This window comes from Artemia franciscana, chromosome 15, assembly GCF_032884065.1.
Source record: "Artemia franciscana chromosome 15, ASM3288406v1, whole genome shotgun sequence".
In the NCBI taxonomy this organism is placed as follows: Eukaryota; Metazoa; Arthropoda; class Branchiopoda; order Anostraca; family Artemiidae; genus Artemia; species Artemia franciscana.
The window spans coordinates 3,406,707-3,433,708 of NC_088877.1; the positions used below are offsets into that span (position 1 = coordinate 3,406,707).

Sequence of the window (27,002 nt, forward strand, 5' to 3'; positions counted from 1 at the left end):
TACCTAAGACAGAGTTTTGCCTAACCCTGTTAAAAATAATGATTGATGAAGGAAAATAAAACCAGGAAACGTAAAATCGTAATCAATCTTGATCACCAATGTTTTCTGACAAATTATTCCCTCCTCTAATGAATGGTTTCTAATGGTATTAGCTTCCCCCAAGTATTCAATGCCAAATTATAAACGGCTAAAAGTCCAATGTTTATTTTTGCATAAAAATTTGGTTCCCACCGGAACATTGTGGGATAGATTAGTCTATTCTCGACTAAAGAAGAAATACGTTTTCAAAACAGTTTTGACGGTGAAATCTCTAAAAATGTCCTATCATAGACCGTCATTTTGGAGGGTACCCAGAAACAGGGATGAATATGCAGAATCGGTAAGGTACCATTTATACAAATGTAGCATATATATATATATATATATATATATATATATATATATATATATATATATATATATATATATATATATATATATATATATATATATATATATATATATATATATATATATATATATAGTTCAAACACAGAAATTGACCCAAGTATAATTGGTGGTTCAAAAGGAAGGGGTGTTGGGATTTATTTGTCTTAAATGCTAGGGTAGAACTTAAACACCGAATTTTCTTATAGTTCTGCTCTGGCTTAATAAAAAGCTACGCAAAAATTTTTCAAAGTCACTTTTTCTGTACTTGCACTCATTGTAAAATTTATTTATGATAAACCTGCAGTTTAACGGTTTTCCCTTAACTTGGGAAGTTAATGAATGTGGTGAATGACAATTCAAGAATGTCACTTAGGCGTGAACTAGGGCCCCAGAAAGATTTTCAAGTTTCACTTTCCACCCCATTTCCAACAGTATGTTGAATTTTCATGGCTTCGAAAATAAATTTGGCGAGAGAAATAAGACTATCCTAGACAGATCTAAATCTAAAATAGGGTCCATGAAAAAGTTTTTAAGCTCATTTTTACTTCCCTCCCCTGCTTATAATCTGTCATAACTTTGAAAATCTATTTCAAGTATTGGATTAAGAGTATGATTCTTTAGGAGTTTATTCTGTCTAAATGTTCCCAAGATTGGAAGTAGGTTCTAAGCTGTAGTTGGAATTCTTTCTAAAAAACAAAATATTCTCCTAGAATCCTCGAAACTTTGCGGCCAGGGCTGTATCCACCATCTTTTTTCATCTGGAAGGTATTTTATTCGGGGGGATGGGGCACAGAAATTTTTTATAGACCTCAAAGAAAATTTGGTTATATGCATTTTTTTAACTTTAATATAAATCAGACAATGATTGGGGGGGAGGTTCAAACCATGAAACCACCTGAACACGGCCCTGCTTACGAATAAAAAAGAGGGGAGATATGAAGGGGGGAGGTTCGTCCAGTTACACACCTTACTAAAATTGAAATAAAACCTAACCTCTTTTAAGAAGTTGTTCAGTGGATCTTGCAATGCACAGATTTGAGATTGCTGCAGGGCTACCGGTCTGCGAAAAAAATTACATTCTATTCTTAAAGGTTTCTGATTTTTTTTTTTTTTTTTAAATTAACTTGTGGACTACCACACCAGGACTTGTGGACTACCGCATCATTTTCATTAGGGGTATCCCTGTGTTTGCAAACAGCCAGTAACAATGATGTCCCATGGAAATTATTGAGTGAACGTTAAGGCAAGAAATATTCCTGGAAAGAAGACTCGTGATACATTTTATAAAAATGATTATTATTCATATTATTTATTCATTATTGATATTCGTTATAAATTATTCATTTTATTTTACGCTCGTTTACAGTTTCACTTAATTATTGTTAGCAATTTCTGTTCCTTTTAAGTTTGAATTATTATATGACTTGTTTTCTGATCCTGTCAGGTCTAATTACAGATCTTTATTTCTTTCGGATGGCTTCTTTTTTTTAAATTAATTAAGCAAAAAATGGAATTATATGCAGGTTAGCAGTGGCAATTTACTCTTTACTTTCATGTTATATTACTACTTACTGTTTATTAGCAGAAAATTCCGTCAGGAATGGTCTTGATCTTAAGAGCTTGAAGTGTGTTCGGATCATTTGCTAGGTGAAGATATTTAAATCAAACAGTTCGTGGTAATGAACTGTAGGTAAAGAGCGACCCGGCTCAATAGTAACCGAAATTCTAAAAACATAATGTTGATACAAAGAGATACATTAAAAAAAATTGGATTTTTATGTTGACTTCAAATATATAGGTATCATCAAGTTTAGTCTTACCCATCAAAAGTTACAAGCCTGTGAACATCTGCCTTTTTTCGAAAAAAGGGGAAAACACCCCATAAAAGTCGTAGAATCTTAATGAAAATCACAACATCAGATTCTCGCGTTTTCGAGAACCTACTGTAGAGGTTTCAAGCTCTTATCTGCAAGAATGTGTAAGTTTGTATTTTTGGCAGAAGAAAGATCCCGGATGCGTTTTTATCGACAAAGTAGTCCTAGAATATCGCAAGTAGGCTCACTCAAACTGATTATAAAAGTTCAAGTGCCCCTTTTAAGTGACCAAAATGAAGGTCAACTAGACCCCCTCCCATGCTTATTTTTTCCAAAGCCACCCCATCAAAATTTTGAGATAGCCATTTTGTTCAGCATAGTCAAAAGATCTAATAAATATGTTTTTGAGGATGATTTAATTCCCCACAGCCCCCAGGTGGGAGGACTGCAAGCTGTGAACTTTGCCCGTTGTTTACATACAGTATTGGTTGTTGGGTAGTATAGAGACGTTTTCAGGAGGGTATTTTTTCCGGTGGGGGGGGGGGGTCAAGGGGAGGTTACGTGAGAGGATCTTTCCATGGAAGAATTTTTCATGGGAGAAAGGAATTTTCCATTTGGAGGTGCCGGATTTTCCAGCATTATTTGAAAAACGATCAGAGATTAAATAAGGAAAAAAAACAAGTATTTTTTACTTGAAAGTAAAGAGCAACATTAAAACTTAAAACGAACAGAAATTATTACGTATATGAGGACACCCCCTCGTCAATGCCTCGCTCTTTACGCTAAAGTATTTTTTAGTACTTTCAAAAGAGCTATTTATTCTAATCAAAGCCTTTGTGATTCAGGGGTCATTCTTAAAAAAAATTGGAACAAAATTTGAACTTTAGCATAAAGAGCGAGGTATTGACGACGGGGCGAACCCCTTCATATACGTAACAATTTCTATTCTCTTTAAGTTTTGATGTTGCTCTTTACTTTCAGCTGGAAAAAACTTGTTTTTTTTATTTAAGTTGTGTTTTTATAAATGGAAAAGACACTTTCAATTGAGTAAATAAAAAACACACCTTGTACGTCCACCATTTTCCATGAACTGCTTGGGAGATTGAGTTGAGACTTTCATTGAGTGTGGATGTCAGTAGAATGAATCTTATTTGCAAAACTTGATCAGCCTTGTGAAATTATTGTGTTTTTATTTCATTTTTATTTCATAAACATGTCCTGCATCGCATTTTAAGGCTGTTGTATTACTTTATAATACATCCGTACATTTTATATTGTTTTTCGATATGATTAGGGAGTGCAGAAAATTCCACCACAAAAAATTCCCCCAGAGCATCCCTTCGGGAAAATTTCCCCTCAGAATCCCCCCAGGATTTTTTTTCAAATCTAAAATTGAGCAGCCAAAATGAAATTAAAACAAATAAAAAGAATAGAGAAAAGCTTGCAATTTTACATCAGCTATTATGATGGATGACTAATGTGTCACTGTGGCGATGTGGCGTTGTTTCCGCTCCTAAATTCCCTAATTCTCCAGGAGTCTTTGGATTAATATAGGAAGGGGTATGGGGCGGAGAAGAGGGTGTTTAGGAATTAATCCCCCGTCTTTCTTAATTTACAACAAGCCCGAATGAATCTGCTATGGGATGATACTTTTTAGTAGAATTTAGTGTTAATACCTCTTGGTTTGTTCATATATTTCTGAGCTACACCTTTTTATTGGTTATGGGGGTGGGGGGTAATGGTGCTCCCCTTACTACAGCATTATTTTTCTACCGGCATAGATAACAAAAAGCAGGACGGGTATCAGTGACGGTTCTAAGTTTGGACAGGGAGGGCAGCCACCCCTCCGTTTTTCAGAAATTTGACATTAAATTCCTTTTATTTTATACCCCTTGGTATCCATAGGTACACCTTATCCCTCTCCCCCAGATGATGAGATGCAAAACGGGCATCATGTACCTCATAAGAAATTTCTTTGAGAGAGGGAGAATTCTGCCAGGAGCTTTGTTTTCAAAGCTTGTTTTTCAGTTTTCAAAGTTTTCAAAGCTATTGGGGCACTGGATCAAAAAAAAATTATGGAATATATTTTGTTCATTTTAAGTAATGCTGCTTGTTACTTTCAGTTTAAAAAAACTTGTTTTTTATTTATTTATGCGTGGAAATTTGAAATAAACAACAAAACAATAAATAATTACGATAAAAAAATACGGCCCTCAAAGGTACTTCTGAATTTACTTGCATTAAAGAGTTCTGTTATTTTTTTAACTTTTTGGTTCTTACATGGAGTTTGGCATCCTGTACTATAATCGTGGGTGTCATGGCTGAATCAACTCCACGGGAAAAAAAAAAAAAATTAAAGCACTACGGATGAATAAAAAAACATTACTAGTTATAAGCACAGATAAAAGATACAAGAAATACTGGTAATACATATATATATATATATATATATATATATATATATATATATATATATATATATATATATATATATATATATATATATATATATATATATATATATATATATATATATATATATATATAAGAAGAAAAAACTATCCAAATAATAAACCATGCTGCTCCAAACACCTAAAACAACAAAAAAAGAAGCAGAAGAAAGACAAATAATAGCTTAAAACTCATAATTGGAATACATTTCTACTTTAAATTTATTTCTAAATTCTTCATACCCTTTTATGTCATTAATTGCCTAATTATTACTATTCCATAATTTTATTCGTCGATAAATAAAGGAGAAATCAGACCATTTAGTGATGGCAATTGAAGCAGACAGGGCCTTGCTTGTTCAAGTATTATAATTATGGTAATCAGACCTAACCTAAAACATGCCTTAGAAGCATAAAGGTATAATTATTGTTATATTTAACATGAATAATTGGTGATAAAAATCCTGTAAGCCTGCAGCTGATAAATTTATTTGTCTTCCATATTCAAATCTCACAAAATCCTTATAAAATTACATACTTTTTTTCTTTCTTTTTATTTGTTTTTCTTTTTAATTATTTTTGTTTATTTATTTTTATTTTTTATTTATTTTTATTTTTTTTCTTTTTATTTGTCTTGATTTCATCTTGGATGCTCGATTTTCGATTTGAGGAGAATTTTCAGAAGGAATTTGCACGGAGGGATGTTCCGGGGGATTTTTTTTAGTGGGAGAATTTTCTGCAGGCAGCATATTCCATGGGAAAATACATCCTGATCTTTAACTTTAACTAGCCTTTGTTCTAGTTTCTCGCCTACATTAAATATGACGTCTTCTTTTCTTTACTTTACATGTTTCAACAACAAGGTAATGTTTTGTCCTAGAACTTGACTGCTTTTCTTTGGCATGTCCTGGATGATATCCAGACACACAGCTCTAAATATAAACAGGTGTTTGGGAAGGGATCTATAGCCTTCAATGATTTGATTTGTCAAGGTCCCTCAAAAATCTTGCGAATAAATGAACCCAAACGCTTAGCAACTTCATTTAGATTCGTTGGCTAATGAAAAGATTATGAAAATTTCAGGAAGCTTAAAACATTGAGTCAATGAACTGCCAGTGTGACATGTATATTACATTGGAGTCGAATTTGGTTAACGCATCGGGAAGAAGATGAAGAATTTATTAAAACAATAAGTTTAAAAAAATAGTAATGAAAAGAATCTAAGTAAGCCTCCAAGGGCTGTAATATAAGGGACAAGCCTTTAGAACAGGGATATCCAGCCTGCGGCCCGCCTGAGATTTTTGTGCGGCCCACAAGTCATTTTTACAACGTCCTTTAATGCAAATTTTACCCATTTTACCCAATTTGTATCCATGTTTCTTCAAATTTAATAGATTATGCGGCCCATTGAATCCATTCATGTGCCAATGTTGACCACTGTAATAGAAGAAGCAAACATAAATGCATATCCTAAGTACTATCTAAGTATCTAAGTACTGTATTTACCAATGAGCTAATTACAATTATTGCACAGTTTAATGAAGTGAATGTTTTTAAGTCAAAGTTAAATAAAGAAAGCACAAAGCTTGAGAATAAAACTGGTTTTATTAAGTCAAACAGTTCGTGGTAACGAACTGCAGTAAAGAGCGATCCGGTTCAATAGCAACCGAAGCTCCAAAAAACGAATTTTGATAACAATAGTTACATCAAAAGAATCAAATTTTAATGCTGATTTTAAATATGTAAATTTCATCAAGTTTAGTTTTACCTATAAAAAGTCACGAGCCTGAGAAAATTTGACCTATTTTAGAAAATAGGGGGAAACACTCCCAAAAAGTCATAGAATCCTAACGAAAATCACACCATCAGATTCAACGCATGTGACAACCCTACTGTAGAATTTTCAAGCTCCTATCTACAAAAGTGTAAAATTTTGTATTTTTTGCAACAAGACATCACAGATGCGTGTTTATTTGTTTTTTTGTTGTTTTTTTTTCCCAGGGGTGATCGTATAGACCCAGTGGTCTTAGAATGCTGCCAGAGGGCTCATTCTTACGGAAATTAAAAGTTCTAGTGCCTTTTTTTAAGTGACCAAAATAATTGGAGGCCACCTAGGCTCCCTTCCACGCTCATTTTCCCCCCAAAGTCACCGGATCAAGATTTTTATATAGCCATTCTGTTAAGGATAGTCGAAAAACTTAATAACTATGTCTTTGGGGACGACTTAATCCCCCACAGTCCCGGTAGAGGGGCTGCAAGTTACAAACTTTGACCATTGTTTACATATAGTAAGGGTTATTGCGAAGTGTACAACGGTTTTCAGCGATACTTTTTCACGTTGGGTGGGGGTGGGTCGAGGGAGGGGGTTATATGGAAGGATCTTTCCATGAAGGAATATATCATGAGGGAAGAAAATTTCTATGAAGGAGCGAAGGATTTTCTAGCATTATCAAAAAAAAACAATGAGAAAATAAATAAAAAAAAGTTTTTTCATGCGAAAGTAAGAGTAGCATTAAAACTTAAAACGAACAGAAAATATTATGTATATATGGGGGTTTGTCTCCTCCACAATACCTTGCTCTCTACGTTAAAGTATTTTTAGTAATTTAACTATTTATTCCACGGCCTTTGTGATTCAGGGGTCATTCTTAAAGAATTGGGACCAAATTCAAGCTTTAGTGTAAAGAGCGAGATATTGACGAGGGGGCGAACCCCCTCATATGCATAATAAAAATATAAAAATATAGAAGTTTGTTACGTTAGTTAATTTGTAAGTTACGTATATTTATTACTAATAAAAACGATCTTAAAAAAATTAAAAGTTCTAGTTGTATTTTTAAGTAACCAAAACTTGGAGGGCAACTAGGCCTCCTTCCCCACCCCTTTTTTTCAAAATTTTCCGATCAAAACTATGAGAAAGCCATTTAGCAAAAAAAAATTAATATTCAAATTTCGTTTTAAGTATTCATGTGCGATGACCCAAAACCAAAACATATTTGACATTAATTGAAAAACGTTCAGAAATTAAATAAAAAAAAGTTTTTTTTTAACAGCAAGTAAGGAGCGACATTAAAACTTAAAACGAACAGAACTTGTTCCGTATATGAAAGGGGTTGACCCCTCCTCAACACCTCGCTGTTTACGCTAAAGTTTTTTTTTACTGTTTTAAAAAGTAGAGTTGGGAGAAAGAGTCAAACTTTAGCGTGAAGAGCGGGGCGTTGAGGAGGGGACAAACCCTTTCACATACGGAATAATTTCTGTTCGTTTTAAGTTTTAATGTCACTCTTAACTTGCCGTTAAAAAAAGCTTGTTTTTTAAATTGAATTTTAAAGACCGACAAAGTGATTGTATTTATTTGAGACAAACTGTTTAGTTCATATTCGATGCCAAACGTCACTTTAGTGTCAGGTGCGGGGCTTAGGGAATATGATGCATCAACCTCACTGTTTGTTGATAACTTGAAAAAGTAGCCTTAAAAAAGAACATTGTATACGTTATTTTAATTACCAAGGTCAACGAAAATGAAATAGGATTTTTGCATTTGTTAAGGGGAAACTTACACAACAACATTTTAATTAATTGGGAAAATTTAATTCACTGCTTAATGAAAAAGCCCTCCACGATTAGTAATGCAGTTTTGAGTAGTAGCAGGCAAGACAGTATCCAAGTGGGGCGTTAGGGAATTTGAACCTCCCCCCTTGAGAGTTTGTCCGACTCGTAAAAACGTAACAAAAATGAATCTTAAACTAATTTTTGATGCGTTTTCAAAGTTGTTTTTGTATTCCTCCCCCAAAAAAATTCATTTTGTTGCCCAACCATCAAAAAAATCCTTTTGTAGCCCCACCACCATTGTAATCCCACCTGAAAAAAAAATACGACCCTGGTAGTAGGCACCAAATTAAAAAAACGAGAGATGTTTAATAATCAGCAAAAAAATAGCTAAAAAAAAAAAGAGAAAAGAAAAGCTAGGAAGGTATAGCTTTCCTATGAAGGTGTAGTTTTTTGGGGGGAATCAGTATATTGCTAATGTTTTTGCACGAAAAGTGTTTCAACATTTAACTGATTAATCTTGCTTATATACTACCACGGTTCGACGGCAAATCTGACAAAAAGTTTGGTCGAGTTGATACTGCCCTAAATTCACAATTTTAAAACAACGAAGAGAGTAGTCTTACAAAACAGTAAATTTCGGGTATGACCAGACTTATGAAGGGTTCAGGAGCGGAAATACGTTTTCATTTTAATATCCTTGGTTTTTGAAGTTATTTTATTATGTACGGCACTGAAACCTTATCTGTCAAATTAAACGCTAGCTGGCAAACTTCACAGTAATATAAATTACGAAGTCAATATATAAAAAAAGTAACTTTGATGTATTTCAATGCTATTGTGCCAATCTTGTATATGGATGTGCCTGCCAAACAAAAAGAGATACAAGATAAACAAAAGTTGATAACTTTACTGTTGAATTTTAAATTATTATGATAAATTAATTATTAAATTGTAACTGTAATTTAAATTATATTAATTTTTGTAATTGTAATTTTTGTAAATTATTGTAATTGCTACAAACAGGACTTCGGCTACTCCCTCCCCTAGCCGTGAACCTTCTAAAGTCCCTTGCTTTATTTGCTTTATAAAATAATGTTTTATACAATATAGGGTGATATTAATCTCTGTAAATCTCAGCAATTAAAAATTTTATTTAAAAGTAGTTATTTTATTTTCGGTCATTGTAATTATAAGAAAATAACGTGAAGAAACTGTTCGACAAATCAAGGAGGAGGAGATTAATAGTTTCGAGGAGGAAACTATTCTTAGAAGGAGATTAAATACAAAATAAGAAGATTCGTTCATTTAATTGGATAAAAGATAACTACAGGCGAAAATTCGCTCTATTATCTCGCGACATTCTGTAATAAATATCGAGGTGGTTGTGTATTAAACAGAAAAATTCTACCAAGAAACTTCACTGAATTTTTGTACAAAAACAGTGAGTTAAAAAAAAAATCAAATTACAGTAAAAAATGGAGTTTTCTTAAGCCACGGATTATCTATGGCTAGGGAAAACATCAAATTGCTTAAAACAATAAGAGGCAAAACCGTGGATGAAGAAATAATTATGCCACTATTCTTGAAGAGGCCAAAAGAATTTCATTTCTCATATTTGTTTCCCTTAGAAAAAGCCATCGCTTACCCCTGGAAGGTTTTCTGGGCATAAATTTATGAAAAATTTAAATTGAGAAATTAATCCAATATAAATGTAAATAAGAATATGTAAATAGGAGGGTGTAAAGAGGGAGGCTTCGAATAGATAGGAATGAAGGAGGAGCGTGAGAAGCTGAGTTGGCCTCGGGAGTCTGGGTGCTGCGGTGGTTTGTTAGTAGTAGTAGTAGCAGTAGTAGTAGTAGTAGTAGTAGTAGTAGTAGTAGTTGTAGTAGTAGTAGTAGTAGTAATAGTAAAAAAAGGTAAAGGATACGGCATTAGACTTTACAGTCCGTACCGGCGGTGCTGATCTCCGTTTCTTCGCCCTTCAGCCAGGAAGTGCAATGGGGGGTTGGGAGCCACCCATCCTGTGCTTTCGCACACCCTTCCTGTTTACCTTCCCCAGATTTCTCCAGGTACCCATTTAGAGCTGGGTCGACTCTGGTTAAGCTTACAGAGTCACGCCACTGACCCCCGTCCCAAACTGAAGAATTGGGTACAGTGGGATTCGAACCCGCGTCCTCTCAGACAAGGGAGGTCCTCTCAGACGTCCTCTCAAACAACTTATTTGTTTCTTCCAGCAGCGTCAATTCATCAAATGTCGGTGAGTCTTTTTTTTTACTGCAAGGGAGTGGTAAGTTTTACATTTTTTTTTTAATTATTTTGATAAAAATGCCAAAAAAGGCATTTCCAGGAAAATACCCCAGACAGAACACTTTCCAAAATATAGGAAGGTGGGTGGGGCAAACAAACTATGGAGGGCAAATGCCCCCTTCTTCCATCCAATTGATGTTACTGGCTTCATCTTCTTTTTTTCGTTTTTCCCAGAATTAAAGAAAGATACCAAACAGCTGCAAGAGTCGGGATACTAACTTTAAAAACAATTAGCTGCTGGGGCTCCCCAGGAAGGCTCCTGGGGCTCCAAGAGACGCCAGTTTTTAATTGAAACACATTATACATTTCTTTTTGTTTTCCCACAAAACCTCGTATTTTAAATGATAAGCACAGCATAGGTTCTTGTAATAAAACTAAAGATCAAACTAAAGAAAAAAGAAATTATTTCCCTATACTTCCCAGGGACAGATCTAGAAAAAAATCTCGGGGGCACTGGACCAAGGGCACTAATGTGACTCGAGGTGGGCACCAAATTGACAAGTTTATTTTAAAAAAGGTTAAAAAAAGAAAAATGAACGGAATAAGGGTGCCAGAAGTGTCTTGGGGGGAGGGTCACCCCCTCCAAACCCACTGATCTGTTTCTGGCTTCTTAATTAGTCATAGTTAATTAGTCTGTTTCTCGCTATTTAATTATTCACAAAAATAAAATTAAGGATTTTTTTTAGTGGGGAGTTGGTAGGGGCAGTTGAAAATTATTCCTTAATACAAATTAATGTTGTAAGTTGCTTTATCATATCCCAATCATTGACGCCCAGAAACCGTACCCTATATCGACGGGCTCTTAAAAAAGAGAATAAAAAATCTGCCAAAAAAGAAAAAAACGAAAACACAATCTGAAGATGAAGATCTAGCAAGCAAGTTTAATTATAAAATTAATTTTTCCTGAAAACGAGGTTTATCTTATAATTTTATGACGAAATGATTCGTAAAATGATCGTGTGAGCAGTTTCATGTCGGAATCGCTAACAGTTCAAGAGGAAAATCTTGGGCACAGGGCCACTGGACCAAGGGCGCCAATGTGACTCAAGGTGGGCACCAAATTGACAAGTTTATTTTAAAAAAGATAAAAAAAAGAAAAAAGAACGGAATAAGGGTACCAGAAATGTCTTGGGGGAGGTTCACCCCTCTGACCCCTTGGATCTTTTCCTGGCCCTAAATTTCTTTTAACTCTTTCATTCATCCAATTTCAACCAAATTAGCTATATGGTTAAAGTAAATAGATAGATAGACTTATTCACACGAAAGCCCTATTGGGCCATTCACTATTTAACAAGTCACAAAACTAAAATTAAGGATTTTTTGAGGGTGGAGGGCGTTTATTATTAGTCAAAACTTACCTTTTGACTGCCGAGTATTTTCGGATATTTTACCAAAATATCCGGAAATATCCTTCGCTCCCCTTGCACATTAAGCCATCTGTCTTTGTCTCTTATCCATTCTATGCTTGTGTCTATATTTTTTATTTTTATCCATTTTGAACGTTTAGCTATAAAGCTACTTTTCAATCTGTCATTGTGAATAGACAAATAGCTATATTTTCCTGTGTTACCGAACGCTTAACACAAAGAAAAACTTCCAATTACAACATGTGTTTCCATGTTCGTAAAATAGGGGAAAGTTTCGTGTTCGTAGAAAAATCTTTGCATCAATCGAAAATTTTTATGTCGATTTTGCAGATATATACTGAACCGGCTGAAGATAAATAATTTTGTTCGTTTTAAGTTTCAACTTCGCTCTTTACATTCATAGTAAGCTTTGCTTTTTGTTGTTAATTGGGTAAATCAGCTACGAATAATTTATCAAAATGAATAAGTCTTCAATTAAATTATAGTATTTCAATTAAATTATATATGGAATTTGCTGTAATAATACCAAAAAGTCCTTCGGTGATTCTGTAATCGAGTTGCTGATTGATCTAATACCAAAGAGAAAAGAGAAATCGCTGTCTTGTTTTCCAATTTTGACTAAAATACGGTATGTTTAGGCAGGATCAAAGCCGTGTCCCAGGTTTAGGGGGGGGATAGGACTAATCCACCCCCCTGACGTTTTTATCCAGCTCGTAAAAACGTAGCAAAACTGCATATAGAAAATACTTTTGGTGCGATTTCTTTAGTTTTTGCTGCCGTCCCCCCTCCAAGAAAAAATAAACACCCTCAAAGAACATAAATCCTTCATACGCCATTAAGTATACTGAATAAGAAAACGTATGCACTGAGGATAGGGCCCATAAATTAGAGCACTATTATATTTGAATACTGTACGGAAAAATGTTATTGGAACATTTTCAAACGCTCTTCTTGTAGGGTGAGGGGAGGATCAAATTGTAAAAATCTGGGTCTTGAAAACAGAATTTTATCCCTATCCCTTCCCATATTTATCAACTAACTTAGTCAGCTTCTATTGCATCACTAGGTCATTCCTAAAACCGTTACAAATAAAATAAACAACTCAAACGGGCAATGAATAGCAGCTGTTCAAACAGAGAACAAAGAAGTCTTACAATAAAAAAAAGGAAATCTAGTATTTTTTATAATTTGAAATACTTTGGAAACACCTACCTTCTACGTTCGAATTTCTAGAAGTTGAGAAATTTAAATAACAAAACGGAATGGCATGTTTGTAATATAGCCAAGTTCCAGTTCCAGGAGACTACTTTGAACACTGACTTAGGACCAGTTCAAGATTGTCCAGTTTTGATTCAAATTAAAATATTGTGGTTTTGTTTATTGCTTGAGATATGTCCCTAAATATAGAACTACAACGAGATGCCATTGACACAATGTGGGGTTTCCGACTCCGAGGAGGGGTAGATATTGGAGAGTCTTTGATTATTCAGAGGGTAGGATTTAATTCTTGTTAAATTTATTATGTCCTAGTATGTAACATCTCAATGATATTTGTTAATCAAAATCATGTTTAGTGTATGAATCACATTTTGAGGAATAGCAGTTTGAGGTTACAAATTTGCCAGACACACTAGGTTGCCATCTATCAGCTAGAAAATATATTGCATAATGTATTTTGTACTGAAAAAGACTGAAATGAAGACCTCTTTCACCTTTTAGCATGATAGGGATTACTATAGCACTGATGACATTACATTGTTGAAGTTTTAGTTGAAGGTCGTTGTTAAACTTTTCTCCAATCGCTTTCTTTTGCAGTTTTACTACCACTGAGAGAAGATGACTTTTGATACTGTTGCTAGTTACTTATACTATTATATATAAAAATATGTTTTTTGCATTTAAATAAAAAGAAAGTCCTTAAAATTTTATCTCAAAGTCCAAAGCTGCCACTACTTGTACTGAGACTCCATCCAGGAACACATCGCTAATACACATGACAGGAATTTTACTTTTGTAGGAATTTACTTTACCCGAGAATGTTTATCTATGACAGCATATCACTTGATTAACTTTAGGCTATACTAAAATAGGCACAGGAAAAAGAGACACAAAACATTAAAAAGAAGTGCAACTTGTCCTCTCTAGCTGCAAGAGACTTTCAGCAACAACCCTACTTTCATTAATTATAGCATAATCTTAGTTTAGTCTTTATAATCCCCTTGCGATAACGATAGTATTTTTTTAAGACTACTTTTAGTTACACAGTCTACTTTTCCAGTCCACTTTTAGTAACTTTTTATTACCAAATAATAACAACAGTTTTATTTTAAGAATACTTTTAGTAATATCAATCGACTGTTCACTGAGTTTTTTAGTCCATTGTCAGAAGTAGCGTTCGTGGCCTCTCTTTCGCCAGGGGCAAAATCTTGATTAGCATCCCACTCTTGCCTTCAAAAAACTTTTTAGACCAAATTTTAACAAAATTTTCATTCACTGACAAAGTTTTTCTTTTATTTAAATCTGACTTTTGTTAATTTATTAATAAAAAAAACAAATTTGTTTTAATGAAAGAAAGGAGCAACATTAAACTTAAAACGAACAGAAATTACTCCGTATATGAAAGGGGCTTTTCCTCCTCAACGCCTCGCTCTTTACGCTAAAGTTTGACTCTTTCTCTTAACTTTACCTCTTAAAACAGTAAAAAACTTTAGCGTAGAGCGGGGCGTTGAGGTGGAAGAGCCCCTTTCATATACGGAGTAATTTCTGTTTGTTTGAAATGTGAAATTTGCATATTAATTAATTGCAATTAATCGGAAGATTTTGAAAAAAAGGAGCGAGGGAGGAGGCCTAGTTGTCCTCCAAGTTTTTGATTACTTAAAAAAGCAACTAGAACTTTTAATTTTTTACAAACGTTTTCATTGGTAAGAAATATACCTAACTTACGAATTAACTTACGTAACGAACTTCTATATTCGTATGTTTTTATTGCGTATTTGAGGGGGTTTACCCCTCGTCGCTCTTTACAGTAAAGCTTAGATTTTGTCCCAATTCCTTAAGAATGACCTCTGAATCACAAAGGCCGTAGAATAAATAGTTGAAATTACTAAAAATACTTTTGCGTAAAGAGTGAGGTATAACGAGGAGGTAAACCCCTCATATGTGTAATAATTGTTGCTCGTTTTAAGTTTTAATGCTGCTCCTTACTTTCAGTACAACAAACTTTTTATATTCATTTTTTCCTTTTTTTTCAAATAATGCTAGAAAATCCTGCGCCCCTTCATTGAAATTCTCTTCCCCCATGAGAAGTTTCTTCATGGAAATATCCTCCCACGTACCCCCCCCCCCTTCAACTCTTCCCCCTAAACCAAAAAAAAACCTGAAAACGTCTGTACATTTCCTAGTAACCATTACTATATGTAAACACAGGTCAAAGTTTGCTACTTGCAGCCCCTCCCACGGGGACTGCGGGGGAGTAAGTCGTCCCCAAAGACATAGTTATTAGGTTTTTCGACTATGATGAACAAAATGGCTATCTCAGAATTTTGATCCGCAGATTTTGGGAAAAAATGAGCGTGGGATGGGGGCCTAGGTGACCTCAAATTTTTTGGTCACTTAAAAAGGGCACTAGAACTTTTAATTTCCGTTAGAATGAGCCCTCTTGCGACATTCTAGGACTACTCAGTCGGTACGATCCCCTCTGGGAAAAAAACAAAACAAAAAAACAAAAAACAAAAAACAAATGAACACGCATTCGTGATCTGTCTTCTGGCAAAGAATGCGAAATTCCACATTTTTGTAGATAGGAGCTTGAAACTTCTACAATAAGGTTCTCTGATACGCTAAATCTGATGGTGTGATTTTCGTTAAGATTGTATGACTTTTAGGGGGTGTTTTCCCCTATTTTCAAAATTGGGGCAAATTTTCTCAGGCTCGTAACTTTTGATGGATATAACTGATCTTGATGAAACTTATATATTGAAAATCAGCATTAAAATTCGATTCTTTTGATGTAACTATTGATATCAAAGTTCCATTTTTTAGAGTTTGGGTTACTATTGAGCCGAGTCGCTCCTTACTACAGTTCGTTACCACGAACTGTTTGATATGGGAAAAGATAGGGGAAAATAAAAATTTTTTATTCAATTTGATAGTATTTATTGCCAAATATGCCTTCTAATTTATTTTAGTAAAAAAAAATCAAAATCATTAATGATTTTAATTTTTAAAAGCTACGTTTAGTTACAGGAGTCAACTTTTAGAAGCATCAGGATTAAAAATATAGGAAAAACAATGGTTATAATCTTTAGGCTATTATAAAGCAGCGACAACTGGTGTACCGGTTGCGGTATAAGTGCCTTTTTTATTTTATATCATGTAGTGAAGTTATTCTTTATTATCTCGTTCAAATAATTTCCTAGATGGACTCTTCCTAGAGGAACAGTTCTAGATGAACATTTGCCAATTTTGAATGTTGCCGTCACATAACTTAAAAAAAAAAACTTAATTTATAGTATTGTGTCATGTATCTGATGTTAAGTTTGACAAACAGCAAACGCTTGGGTTAATGAAATTTCATCAGATGAGCTTACCGATCTCTTTCTTCAACTTTTCCCAGGGCCATATTTTTCCCCCGGGTTGTATCAAAAGACAAGGTGTGCAATCTCAAGCCGAGAACCGCTGCAGAGTTACAGAATCAATTTCAAATAAAATCTATGAAACTACAATTTAAATATGTCGAAAAGTTTGTCTAATTGTTTCCGCCAGAGCTCAGAACTGTGGAGAACAAAAAGGGGGTTATTTTTCATATCACTGCATAGCTACGGCCATGAGCTGAATTTTAGGGGGGTTTGCTTATCTGGTCAAATCAGCACTTTCAACGCTGTATAATAGAAATCTCAAACAACAATAAAAAAATATAAAGCATTGTTATTCAGCCAAGGGGGTTGGAGCCCCCCTTATGGGCGCCTATTGCTACGGTTCTTCTGAAGAAAACATTTTAATAATATAAAAATAGTACCATTAGATTCCTTATTTTATAATCTTTTTCAATACAATAGCCATTACTCTGACAATACCCCTCCCCCCGACGGACCAATACGAAGTTCTTATATTATATTTTTTCCTTGTTGATTCTAAGTTTTGATCCGTTGCATGACAAAAACATTTCAATTCAGAAGAGCTGTAGCTCTACAAGGGCTATTTTACTTTAGAAAATCTCAAGCACGTGAATTAATTATTAACTTAGCACTTTTTTAACTTGAATTTCTCTTCCTAAATTTGGTTTAATTCTGTTTGTTTCAACATTGCTGAGCTTAGTAAGCTTTATGACAGTTTTATAATGTTATTCTATTATTATTATTCTATTATTATTATTCTATGTTATATATTATTATGTTATTCTATTAACCTTAATAGCCACCTTAGTCGTAATTTAAACATGGTCATTATTGGGGTTTGGAGGCAATAGCTGTTTTGTCAAAATCTATTTTTAACACTTAAGTACTCGGTCGAATTATACTACTGTCTTTTTATATAAGATACACTGATTCTTGTTGATTATGATTTATGCACAATTATACCCCATTAAAATAATTTGATCATGCCTGAAATAAAAAAAAAAAACTTTATTAAATGAAGCTTTAGAATCAATGTCTACATTAACCATTTATTTTTTATAGAGGACGCGCATCTATTGTGTCGAACGCATTACCGCACGACATTACTGCCTCTGAAACTGGAAAAGCTTAATAAATAGTTTTTTGATGATATTAAATCTGTTGGTTATCTCAAAATTTTCAGTTGATGGTTTTTTGACAACCTTTGGGCCAAATTTTTGTTTTGTGCCACTCCTTGCTATAGCCCAATCTTTTCTGGTTCTTAAAAAGATCAACATAAATTGCAATTTCCTTTCTAAACGGCCTTCTCCTGATATTCTAAGACTATTGGTTCGATACCATCGTCTCTGAAGGAAGAAAACAAAAATAAACAAACATTATTCTCGGAAGAAATACAAAATTCAAGCTATTGTAGATTGGGCTTAAAACCTCTACTTTAGTCAAATTTGGTATCTTGAATTTTTTGGTGTAATTTTTAATTAAGTCTCTTACCTTTTTGAAGGTATTTCCCAATTTTTGGGTAAATGGAGCAAATTTACCCAGGCTCTTAACTTTTGTTGGGTAGTTTTAAACTTAATATTGTTTATAAATTTGAAATTTCCATAAAAATTTTCGCGTCTTGTAACGTACGGATTGCTATTAGAAATCCTTTTTTTAGAGTTTTGGTTGCTATTACCAAGAGTAGCTCCCTGCCTACAGTTAATCACCGCAAATTGTTTTATTTCAGCGTTCGGTTAAAACTAAGATCTTGGTAAAAATTATATCTCCCTCCTGTGCAACTCTTCGAAGACACTCAAAATACCCTGCTCCCCCTCTCCACTGTTTGTGCCGGTAAGCATATGGGTATAATCTTTTATAATAATAAAAAAAATTCTCCAAAAAGAAGGGAGCTATTATCCCTCAACACGTATATTCAGTTTTAATTTAAAAAAAACGTGGATTTTAGATTAACCTATATTTCTCACCCAGACCCTCTAATATATTTTACCTGAAGTCTGACGGAGAGTTAAAAAATTCGGGCTAAAAATACACTCTTTTAAACACTAGATACCTCCCCGCCCATAGAATGGACCACTTGTCCTCCTCCATAATAGCTGATGAACAATTATTCATCGATGTACACAACCTTATCAAAAATAAAGTGAATCAACTTAATTAAATAAAACTTCATAATAAGTCTCTATGTTAACTGTTAATTTTTTATGAATTACGTGGCTCTTTCCAAACCAAAACTCTTTAGAATAGTTTTTACATAGACCCTTTGGAAACTTTTTGTATTTTTGCCTCTGAAACCAGGAATTTTAATAGGCTATAAATGACACTCAATAAGAAAGGTACTAGGACGTCTCATTTACGTTTGGATCAACCACCTTTCGACTTCTATATAACCTTCCTACTCGATATGATCAAACCTTATAGAAAACAAAACAAATAATAAACACACATTAGTGATGGCCATTAAAACAAAATCCAAATTCATATGAATTTGTAGATGGGAGCCTCAAAATTGAAAACAGAGCTCTTTGATTTGCTGAATTCGATTGGATAATTTTCACCAGGACCCCTTTCCCTTCTGGAGGAAGGGCTCTCCCTTTCTCGAAACAAATGTAAATTTCCCTCAGGATTATTTTTTTTACAGGACTTTACATAATCCAGGAGTGTGATCCATGGCAAGATGGACAGTGAAATTTGAGTTTCACAATCATATTGCTTACGAAAGTATTATTATGGGCTTTTAAGCCTTTTTAATTACTAGGCTGCCTTGAAATCTTGATTCAATGGCATATTTGGCAGAAAGGTAACCCTGGGACAAGAAAGGTTTTGAAAAGGTAATTGATAGTAGGGTAGGCTTTTCAGTTTTTGCAACCTAGGTATCCCTTCGAATCCCGATCCGGATATTTTTTTAAAAGTTCTTCAAGACACATTTGAATGTTACGTAATAGGAAATGTTTACTTCTGGATGCAAATGCCTGTTACATAACAGAGAGTGGTTTTCCTTTGATTGTTAAAAACCCACGAGGGACAGGAAAATCTTCAGGGGCCCGCCAAATCAAGTTTTCTTCGGTTTTTTATGTAATAGGACTTATGAGAGTTCAGGGACGGCCACTAGGGAAACTTCAAGACACCGGGCCCTATTAGTCAATTCCACCAAACCCCCCAGCATCCAATTCAAATGGAGGCCCCTACCAACCAATTCCAATGGCCATAGCATCCAATTTCACTGGGGGTCTTAACATCAAATTCCAACGGGGGCCAAAACATCCAGTTTCACCGAGCCCCTAACCTAACCTAAATTCCGGGAGCCCGTAGCGAGCCATTCCACCCATCATGCGCTTATTGCGTAACAGGTTTTGTTTAATTTTGGGTGTTATGGAATATAACTCGTTAAAGATCGATAGTCAAGGGGGAAGGTCTGGTTGTAACTGAGGAGAACGCAGTGGGTTTTACGTAATAACTCTACACACATGAGTGTTACGTAATGACGATGTACACGTGGGATGTTCCACAATATTTTAAGAGATCTTATTTTCTTTCAATGCGTTTTTCTTATTTTATTTCTTAGGGAACATTTATTAACTAAAGATTTTTATCAACACTAGGACTCGAAAGGAATTACCCCTCAATAGAATGGAGCGCTAGATAGCTGGACCGAAAATTCTTTCTAACACTTTGATTCGGCTAATACATTTTACATGATAACCTATTGCACGTAAGGATAACCCTCTGTTCGCGCATACTAGAATGATTAAATGAATTGCATTTTCCCATATGGCTGAACAATTGACACACTGAAAAAAATCTATTACTAGAAATTGCTTTTTGTGCGTACTGATTTTTGTTGATGAAACTTAATTTATCTTAATATTTTTCTTCGTGAAACTTATTGTATGTTGATTTATTCTTTCCCAAAAATTAATTTACCATGATATTTTTTGTTCACGTAACTTCGTGAAACTTGTACACTGATTTTCTCCTCTTGAAACCGAATTTGTCCGAAGAACTTGTTGCATGCTGAATATTGTTCATTTAACTTAGTTTACTCAATATTTTCTTCGTGAAACTTGTTGTGTGATGATTTATTCTTTCGTGAAACCTAATTATCCTAATATTTATCATCGTGAAACTTGTTGCGAGTGGAAGTTTTCTTCGTGAAACATGACGCACGCTAATTTTGTGCTCGTGAGACTAGTTGCATTTTGACTATTTATTCTTTCTACTTATTCAATTATTTTGTTTTATTGACTTATTGTCTCGTGAAACTAATTTACCGTTATATTTTTTCTTCGTGAAACTTGTTGCTTGTTGGGTTTTTTCTTGGTAAAATATAATGCACGGTGATTTTTGTTCGTGAAACTTGCTGCAAGTGGATTAATTCTTCGAGAAACTAAATGTATCTTGATTTTAGTCTTCGAGAAACTTGCCATATTTGTATTTCTTCCTCATGAAACTTAATACATATTGATTTTTCTCTTTGTGAAACTTGTAAAGTGATTTTTCTCTCCTCATTCTACCGGTTTTACTCGTGAAACTTGTTACTTGCTGATTTTTGTTATTGGAAATTAATTCATCTGGATTTTTTTCTTCGTTAAAAGTGTTGCGTGTTAATTTTTTCTACGTGAAACGAGATACATGCTGATTTTTCTTTCTGAAACTTGTTGCATGTGGATTATTTTTTCAAGAAACTTAATCTACCCTAATTTATGACTTCGAGAAACAAGTTTTATTTCTTCTTCATGAGACTTTTTGCATGTTGATTTTTTCTCTTCGTGAAACCTGTGCATTGATGTTTCTCCTCGTGCAACAAGTTTTGTCCTTGGACTTTGTTTTGTGCTGGTTTTTGTTCGTTAAACTTAATCTCTCTTGAAATTTTATCCTTGTAAGACCTGTTTTATGTTGATTTATTCTTTCATAAAACTAAATTTATCATAACATTTTCTTAGTAAAACTTGTTGCAGGATGTTTTTTATTTTTGAAACTAGATACATGCGTATTTTTGTTCATGAAACTTGTTGCATGTGGATTGTTTCTTCTAGAAACTTAATGTATGTTGATTTATATCTTCGAAAAATTTCATTTATTCTTCTTTCTTATTCATGAAACTTATCATGTGTTGTTTTTTTCTCTTCGTGAGAAATTCAAATTGAGTTTTTCCTCCTAAAACCGGTTTTGAATGTGGAACTTGTTGAGTGATGATTTTTGTTCGTGAAACTTAATTTATCTCGATATTTTTCTTCGTAAAATTTGTTGTAGTTTGTTTTATTATTTCATGAAACCTAATTTATAATGATATTTTTCTTCATGAAACTTATTGCTTGTGGTTTTTTTTAACGTAAAACATTATGCATGCTGATTTTTGCTCATGAAACCTGTTCCATGTGGATTATTTCTTTAAGAAATTGAATGTATTTTGATTTATGTCATTTAAAAACTAGTTATATTTTTATTTCTTCTTCATGAAATTTGTTGCATGTTAATTTTTCTCCTCGTGAAACGGGCTTGTTCATGGAAATTGTAGTCTGCTGATTTTTGTTCGTGCAACTTTATTTATCTTGACATTTTCTTCGTGAAAGATGTTGTATGTTTATTTATTCTTTCGTGAAACTTAGTTTATCTTGATATTTGTCTTCGTGTAACTTGTTGTATGTTGGTTTTCTCCTCATGAAATATGATGCTTGAATATTTTCGTTCGTGAAACTTGTTTCATGTGGAGTATTTCTTCAAGAAACTTAATGTACCTTGATTCATGTTTTTGTGAGACTTGTTATATTTTTACTTCTTCTTCGCGAAACCTATTGTATGTTGATTTTTCTCTTCGTAAAACTTGTACATTGATTTTTCTTCTCGCGAAACTGGCTTTGTTAATAAAGCTTATTACGTGCAGATTTTGTTCATGAAACAAAATTTATCTTTATATTGTTTCTTCGTGAAACTTGTTGTATGTTGTGCTCAATTTTCTTGTTGTACTAAAGAAACTTGTTGTATTACTCAAGATTTATTAAGTTTCTTGGTGAAATACCACATGAAACACGTTTCATGACAAAAATCAACATGCATCATGTTTCACGTAAGAAAACCAATATGCAACATGTTTCATGAAGGAAAACATCATGATAAATTAAATTTCACGAAAGAATAAAGCAGTATACGGCAAGCTTTACCAAGAAAAATATCAAGGCAAATTAAGTTTCACGAAAAAAATCAGCCCGCAATAAGCTCCACGATCAAAATCGATTTCACGAGGAGAAAAAATTCAATGTACATGTTTCACGAAGAAAAAAACGAAAAGCAACAAGTTTCATGAAGGAGAAATAAAATTATATCAAGTTTCTCCAAGACATAAATCAAGATGCATTAAGCTTCTAGAAGAAATAATCCACACGCAACAAGTTTCATTAACCAGAATCTGTAAGCATCTAGATTCAAGAAGAAAAAGCCATCATGCAACTAGTTTCATGAAGGAAATATTATGATAAATTTAGTTTCATGAAATAATAAATCAACATACAACAGGTTTCAAGAAGAAAATATAAGATAAATTAAGCTTCACGACCAAAATCAGCACATAACAATTTCCACGAATAAAACTGGTTTCACGAGAAGAAAAATCGATGCATAAGTTTCACGAAGCGAAACCACCAACATGCAAACAATTTCATGCAGAAGGACTAAAAGATAACATATTTCTCGAAGACAAAAATCAGGATAAATTAAGATTCTTGAAGAAATAATTCGAATGAAACAAGTTTTATGAAGAAAAATCAGTATTCATCATGAATTTGATTGAAAAAATTAACCGGCAACTAATTCAAGAAGGAAAACATCCTGTAAATAAAGTTTCACGAAAGAACAAATCAACATGTAACAGGTTTTACGAAGAAAAATATCAAGATGAATTAAGTTTCACGAACAAAAATCACTACGCAATAAGTTCCACCAATAAAACCAGTTTTAAGAGGAGAAAATCGCTGTAGAAGTTTCGCGAAGAGAAAAAATCAACATGCAACCAGTTTCATGAAGAAATAAATATATAACATGTTTTTCAAAGACATAAATCAAGATACCTTAAGTTCTTTGAAGAAATAATCCACATTAAACAAGTTTCACGAACAAAATAGCATCATGCTTCATGTTTTACGAAGAAAAAAACAACATGTACAAATTCTCACGAAGAAAAATATCATGATAAATTAAGTTTCACGAAAGAAAAAATCATCATACAAAAAATTTCACGACGATAATATCGAGATAAATTAAGGTTCACGAACAATAATCAGCACGCAACAAGTTCCACGAACAAAACCAGTATCGCGAGGAGAAAAATCAGTATACAAGTTTCAAAAAGAGAACAATCAACATGCAACAAGTTTCATGAAGAAGAAATAAATATATAGCAAGTTTCTCGAAGACACAAATAAAGATAAATTAAGTTTCTTGAAGAAATACCCCACATGCAGCAAGTTTCACACACAAAAATCACCAAGAGTCATGTCTTACGAAGAAAAAAAACGAAATACAATAAGTTTCATGAAGAAGAAATATCATGGTAAATTAAGTTTCCCGAAAGAATAAACCAGCATACAATAAGTTTCACAAAGAAAATATCATTTAATTAAGTCACACGAACAAAAATCAGAACTTAACAAGTCTCACGATCAAAACTGGTTTCACGAGGAAAGAAAATCAATGTAAAAGTTTCACGAGGAGAAAAATCAACTTGCAATAGGTTTTATTAAGAAGAAATAAAAATATAACAAGTTTCTCGAAGACATAAATCAAGATAAATTAAGATGCCTGAAGAAAGAATCCACATCCAACATATTTTCACCAAAAAAACTATGCTAGAAATTTCAAATAAATCAACATAGATCATAGATAATAGATCATAGAGCATATATAATAATTGAACATAGGTTGGCCTTGTTTGAAAACTCTGAGATGGTCTATTGATTCGAAAAACTATAGGCATATTGAACCTTCATTTCAAAGGCAGTAATACCGTACGGTGGGGCATTAACATAGATATTCTTTTTAGCAAGAAAGACTATCCCACAATAATGCGGTGTTTTCAGTTATTTTCTGTGCAAAACAATAATTCTAGCCAAAAGGAGGCCAAAATGCAATTGCGTGAAAATTCTGGGATAGTACTTGAGTAATAATTATTGGCGATCCATACGCATATTGAGCCCCGAGTTTCAGAGGCATTAATGCCATTGGGTAGTGCAATCGTTTCCAAAGGTGCAGGTAGTCCTAAAAAATAAAAAGCTAACACAGAAGTTTATTTTAGCGAAAAATATTGTCCCACATCAAAGAGGTGTTTTGAGCCATTTTTTGATGCAAAACAGTAATTCTAGCCAAAAAGGTCACAAAAACTATAGTGTGAAAATTCAGAGAATGTTAATTGATTTAGAATTATCAAAAATCTATCCGCATTTGAACCTCGAGTTTCAGAGGCAGCAATGGCGTAGGGTAGTGGGTTTTTTATTGAAAGGTATAGGCAGTCCTACAAAATAATCGGCTAACAGTGACACCTATCTTAGCAGAAAAGAGTATCCCACAGCAAAGTGGTGTTTTCAGCCATTTGTGGTGGAAAACAACAATTCTAGCCAAAAGAAGTCCAAAAATCTATTTTGTGAAAATTCTGGGATAGTTGATTGATTTAGAATTATTGAAAATCTATACAAATATTGAGTCTAGGGTTTCAGGGATAGTAATGCAGTGGGACAGTGCACTCGTTTTTAAAGGTACAGGCAGTTCTGCAAAATAACGGTTAACATATACATTTATTTAAGCCAAAAAGATTTTCCCATAGCAAAACGGCGTTTCAACCATTGTTTGATTCAAAAGAAATTCTAGCCAAAAGAAGGCCAAACTGCTGTTGCGTGAAAATTCTGAGATAGGTAATTATGAAACCTTGGTAATCTGAAACCTTGAGTTTCAGAGGCAGTAATGGCGTAGGGTAGCGTATCTTTTTTCAAGTGCAGGTAGTCCTATAGGAAAACAAGTAACACAGGCTTTTTATTTTAGCCAAAAAGACTGTTGCAAAGCTTAGCGGCATTTCAGCCATTTTTGGTGCAAAACAAGAATTCGAACCAAAAGAAGGCTAAAATGCTATTGTATGAAAGTCCTGAGATAATTAATGATTTAGACTTATCAAGAGTCTGTACGGATAGTGAGCCTTGGGCTTCAGAGTCAGTAATGCCTTACGGTAGCATATTCGCTTCTAAAGGTTCAGGTAGTCCTACAAAATAACGGTTAACACGGACATTTATTTTAGCCAAAAAGACTGTCCCACAGCAAAGCGATGCTTTCAGCCCTTTTGTGATGTAAAATAACAATTTTAGCCGAAACGAGACCAAAATGCTTGAACAGTTAATTGAATTAGTATTACTGAAAATTTATACGCTTGTTGAGCCTCGTGTTTCAGTGACAGCATTGTCGAACGGTAGCACATTCATTTCTAAAGGTGCAGTTAGCCCCAAAGAATAATCGGCTAATACAGAAATTTATTTTAGCCAAAAGACTGTTGAGGTAGTGTTTTCAGCCATCTTGTGATGCAAAACAGCGATTCTAGCCAAAAAATCCCAAAAAAGGTATTGCGTGAAAATTCTGAGATAGTTGATTGATTTAAAATTACTGAAAATCTATAAGCATATTTAAAAGGTGCAAGTAGTCATACAGAATACACTGCTTGCACGGACATTTACTTTTAGCCAAAAAGACTGTCCCACAGCAAAGTGGCGTTTTCAGACATTGTGGACTGCATACAACAGCTTTAGCCGAAAGAAGTCCTAAAAGCTATTGTGTGAAAATTCTGGGATAGTTAATTGATTTATAATTATAAAAATCTATACGCATATTGAGCCTCGGGTTTTAGAGATAGTAATGCCGTGCAGCAGCGCATTCATTTTAAAGGTGCAGATAGTCTTACAAAATAAATGGTTAACATAGACATTTAATTTAGCCAAAGACTTTCCCATAGTACATATACATCCGTGATCTTTCTTCTAGCGAAAAAATGCAAAATTCTGTATTTTGTCTTATAGGATCTTCGTAAAACGTGAAGTAAAGCGCAAATAATACTTTAACTCTAATAAAAACCCTCCCCCTCTGGCATTGGTGGGTAGGATCCCCACCTTTCTCTAATTCATGGTTGTTCTTGCTTATATTTTATCCTTTATAACCTTTTTTTGTGTTTTGTTTCTTCCATTTTTGAGTTTGAATTGCTTTTCCCTGTGTTTTAATAATGCTTATAAATTTTTTGATTAATAAATTTGTGTGTACAATAAAAGTTTGTATCTTTTATATTAATTGATCCAGGTTAAAACTTCGATAGGTAATCGTTTATGCAGTTTAATCATCTTGTAGTCCATGTACATTAAAATGCTCGTTCAAGAATGTCCTAATATAAGTTGAAAATTCTGTGTAGTGAAGAGGAAAATAAAAACTTTTCATCATGTATGAAGGTGA

At 33.7% G+C, this 27,002-nt stretch overlaps 1 protein-coding gene across 8 annotated transcripts in view; it reads left to right on the forward strand.

Annotated features, from left to right (window-relative positions):
- The first annotated feature begins 237 nt into the window (after positions 1-237).
- LOC136036712 (inaD-like protein) overlaps positions 238-27,002 on the forward strand; it is an 80,032-nt gene continuing 53,267 nt past the window's right edge. For 6 of the 8 annotated variants that reach the window (XM_065719044.1, XM_065719043.1, XM_065719047.1 and 3 more), the window contains exon 1: positions 13,236-13,412. In XM_065719044.1, coding sequence (XP_065575116.1) covers positions 13,311-13,412 — 102 coding nt within the window. In that variant the 5' untranslated portion in view covers positions 13,236-13,310. Of the gene's footprint in view, positions 380-13,234; positions 13,413-27,002 lie in introns of those variants that run through there. The other 2 variants (XM_065719041.1, XM_065719040.1) reach the window with 2 other exon arrangements.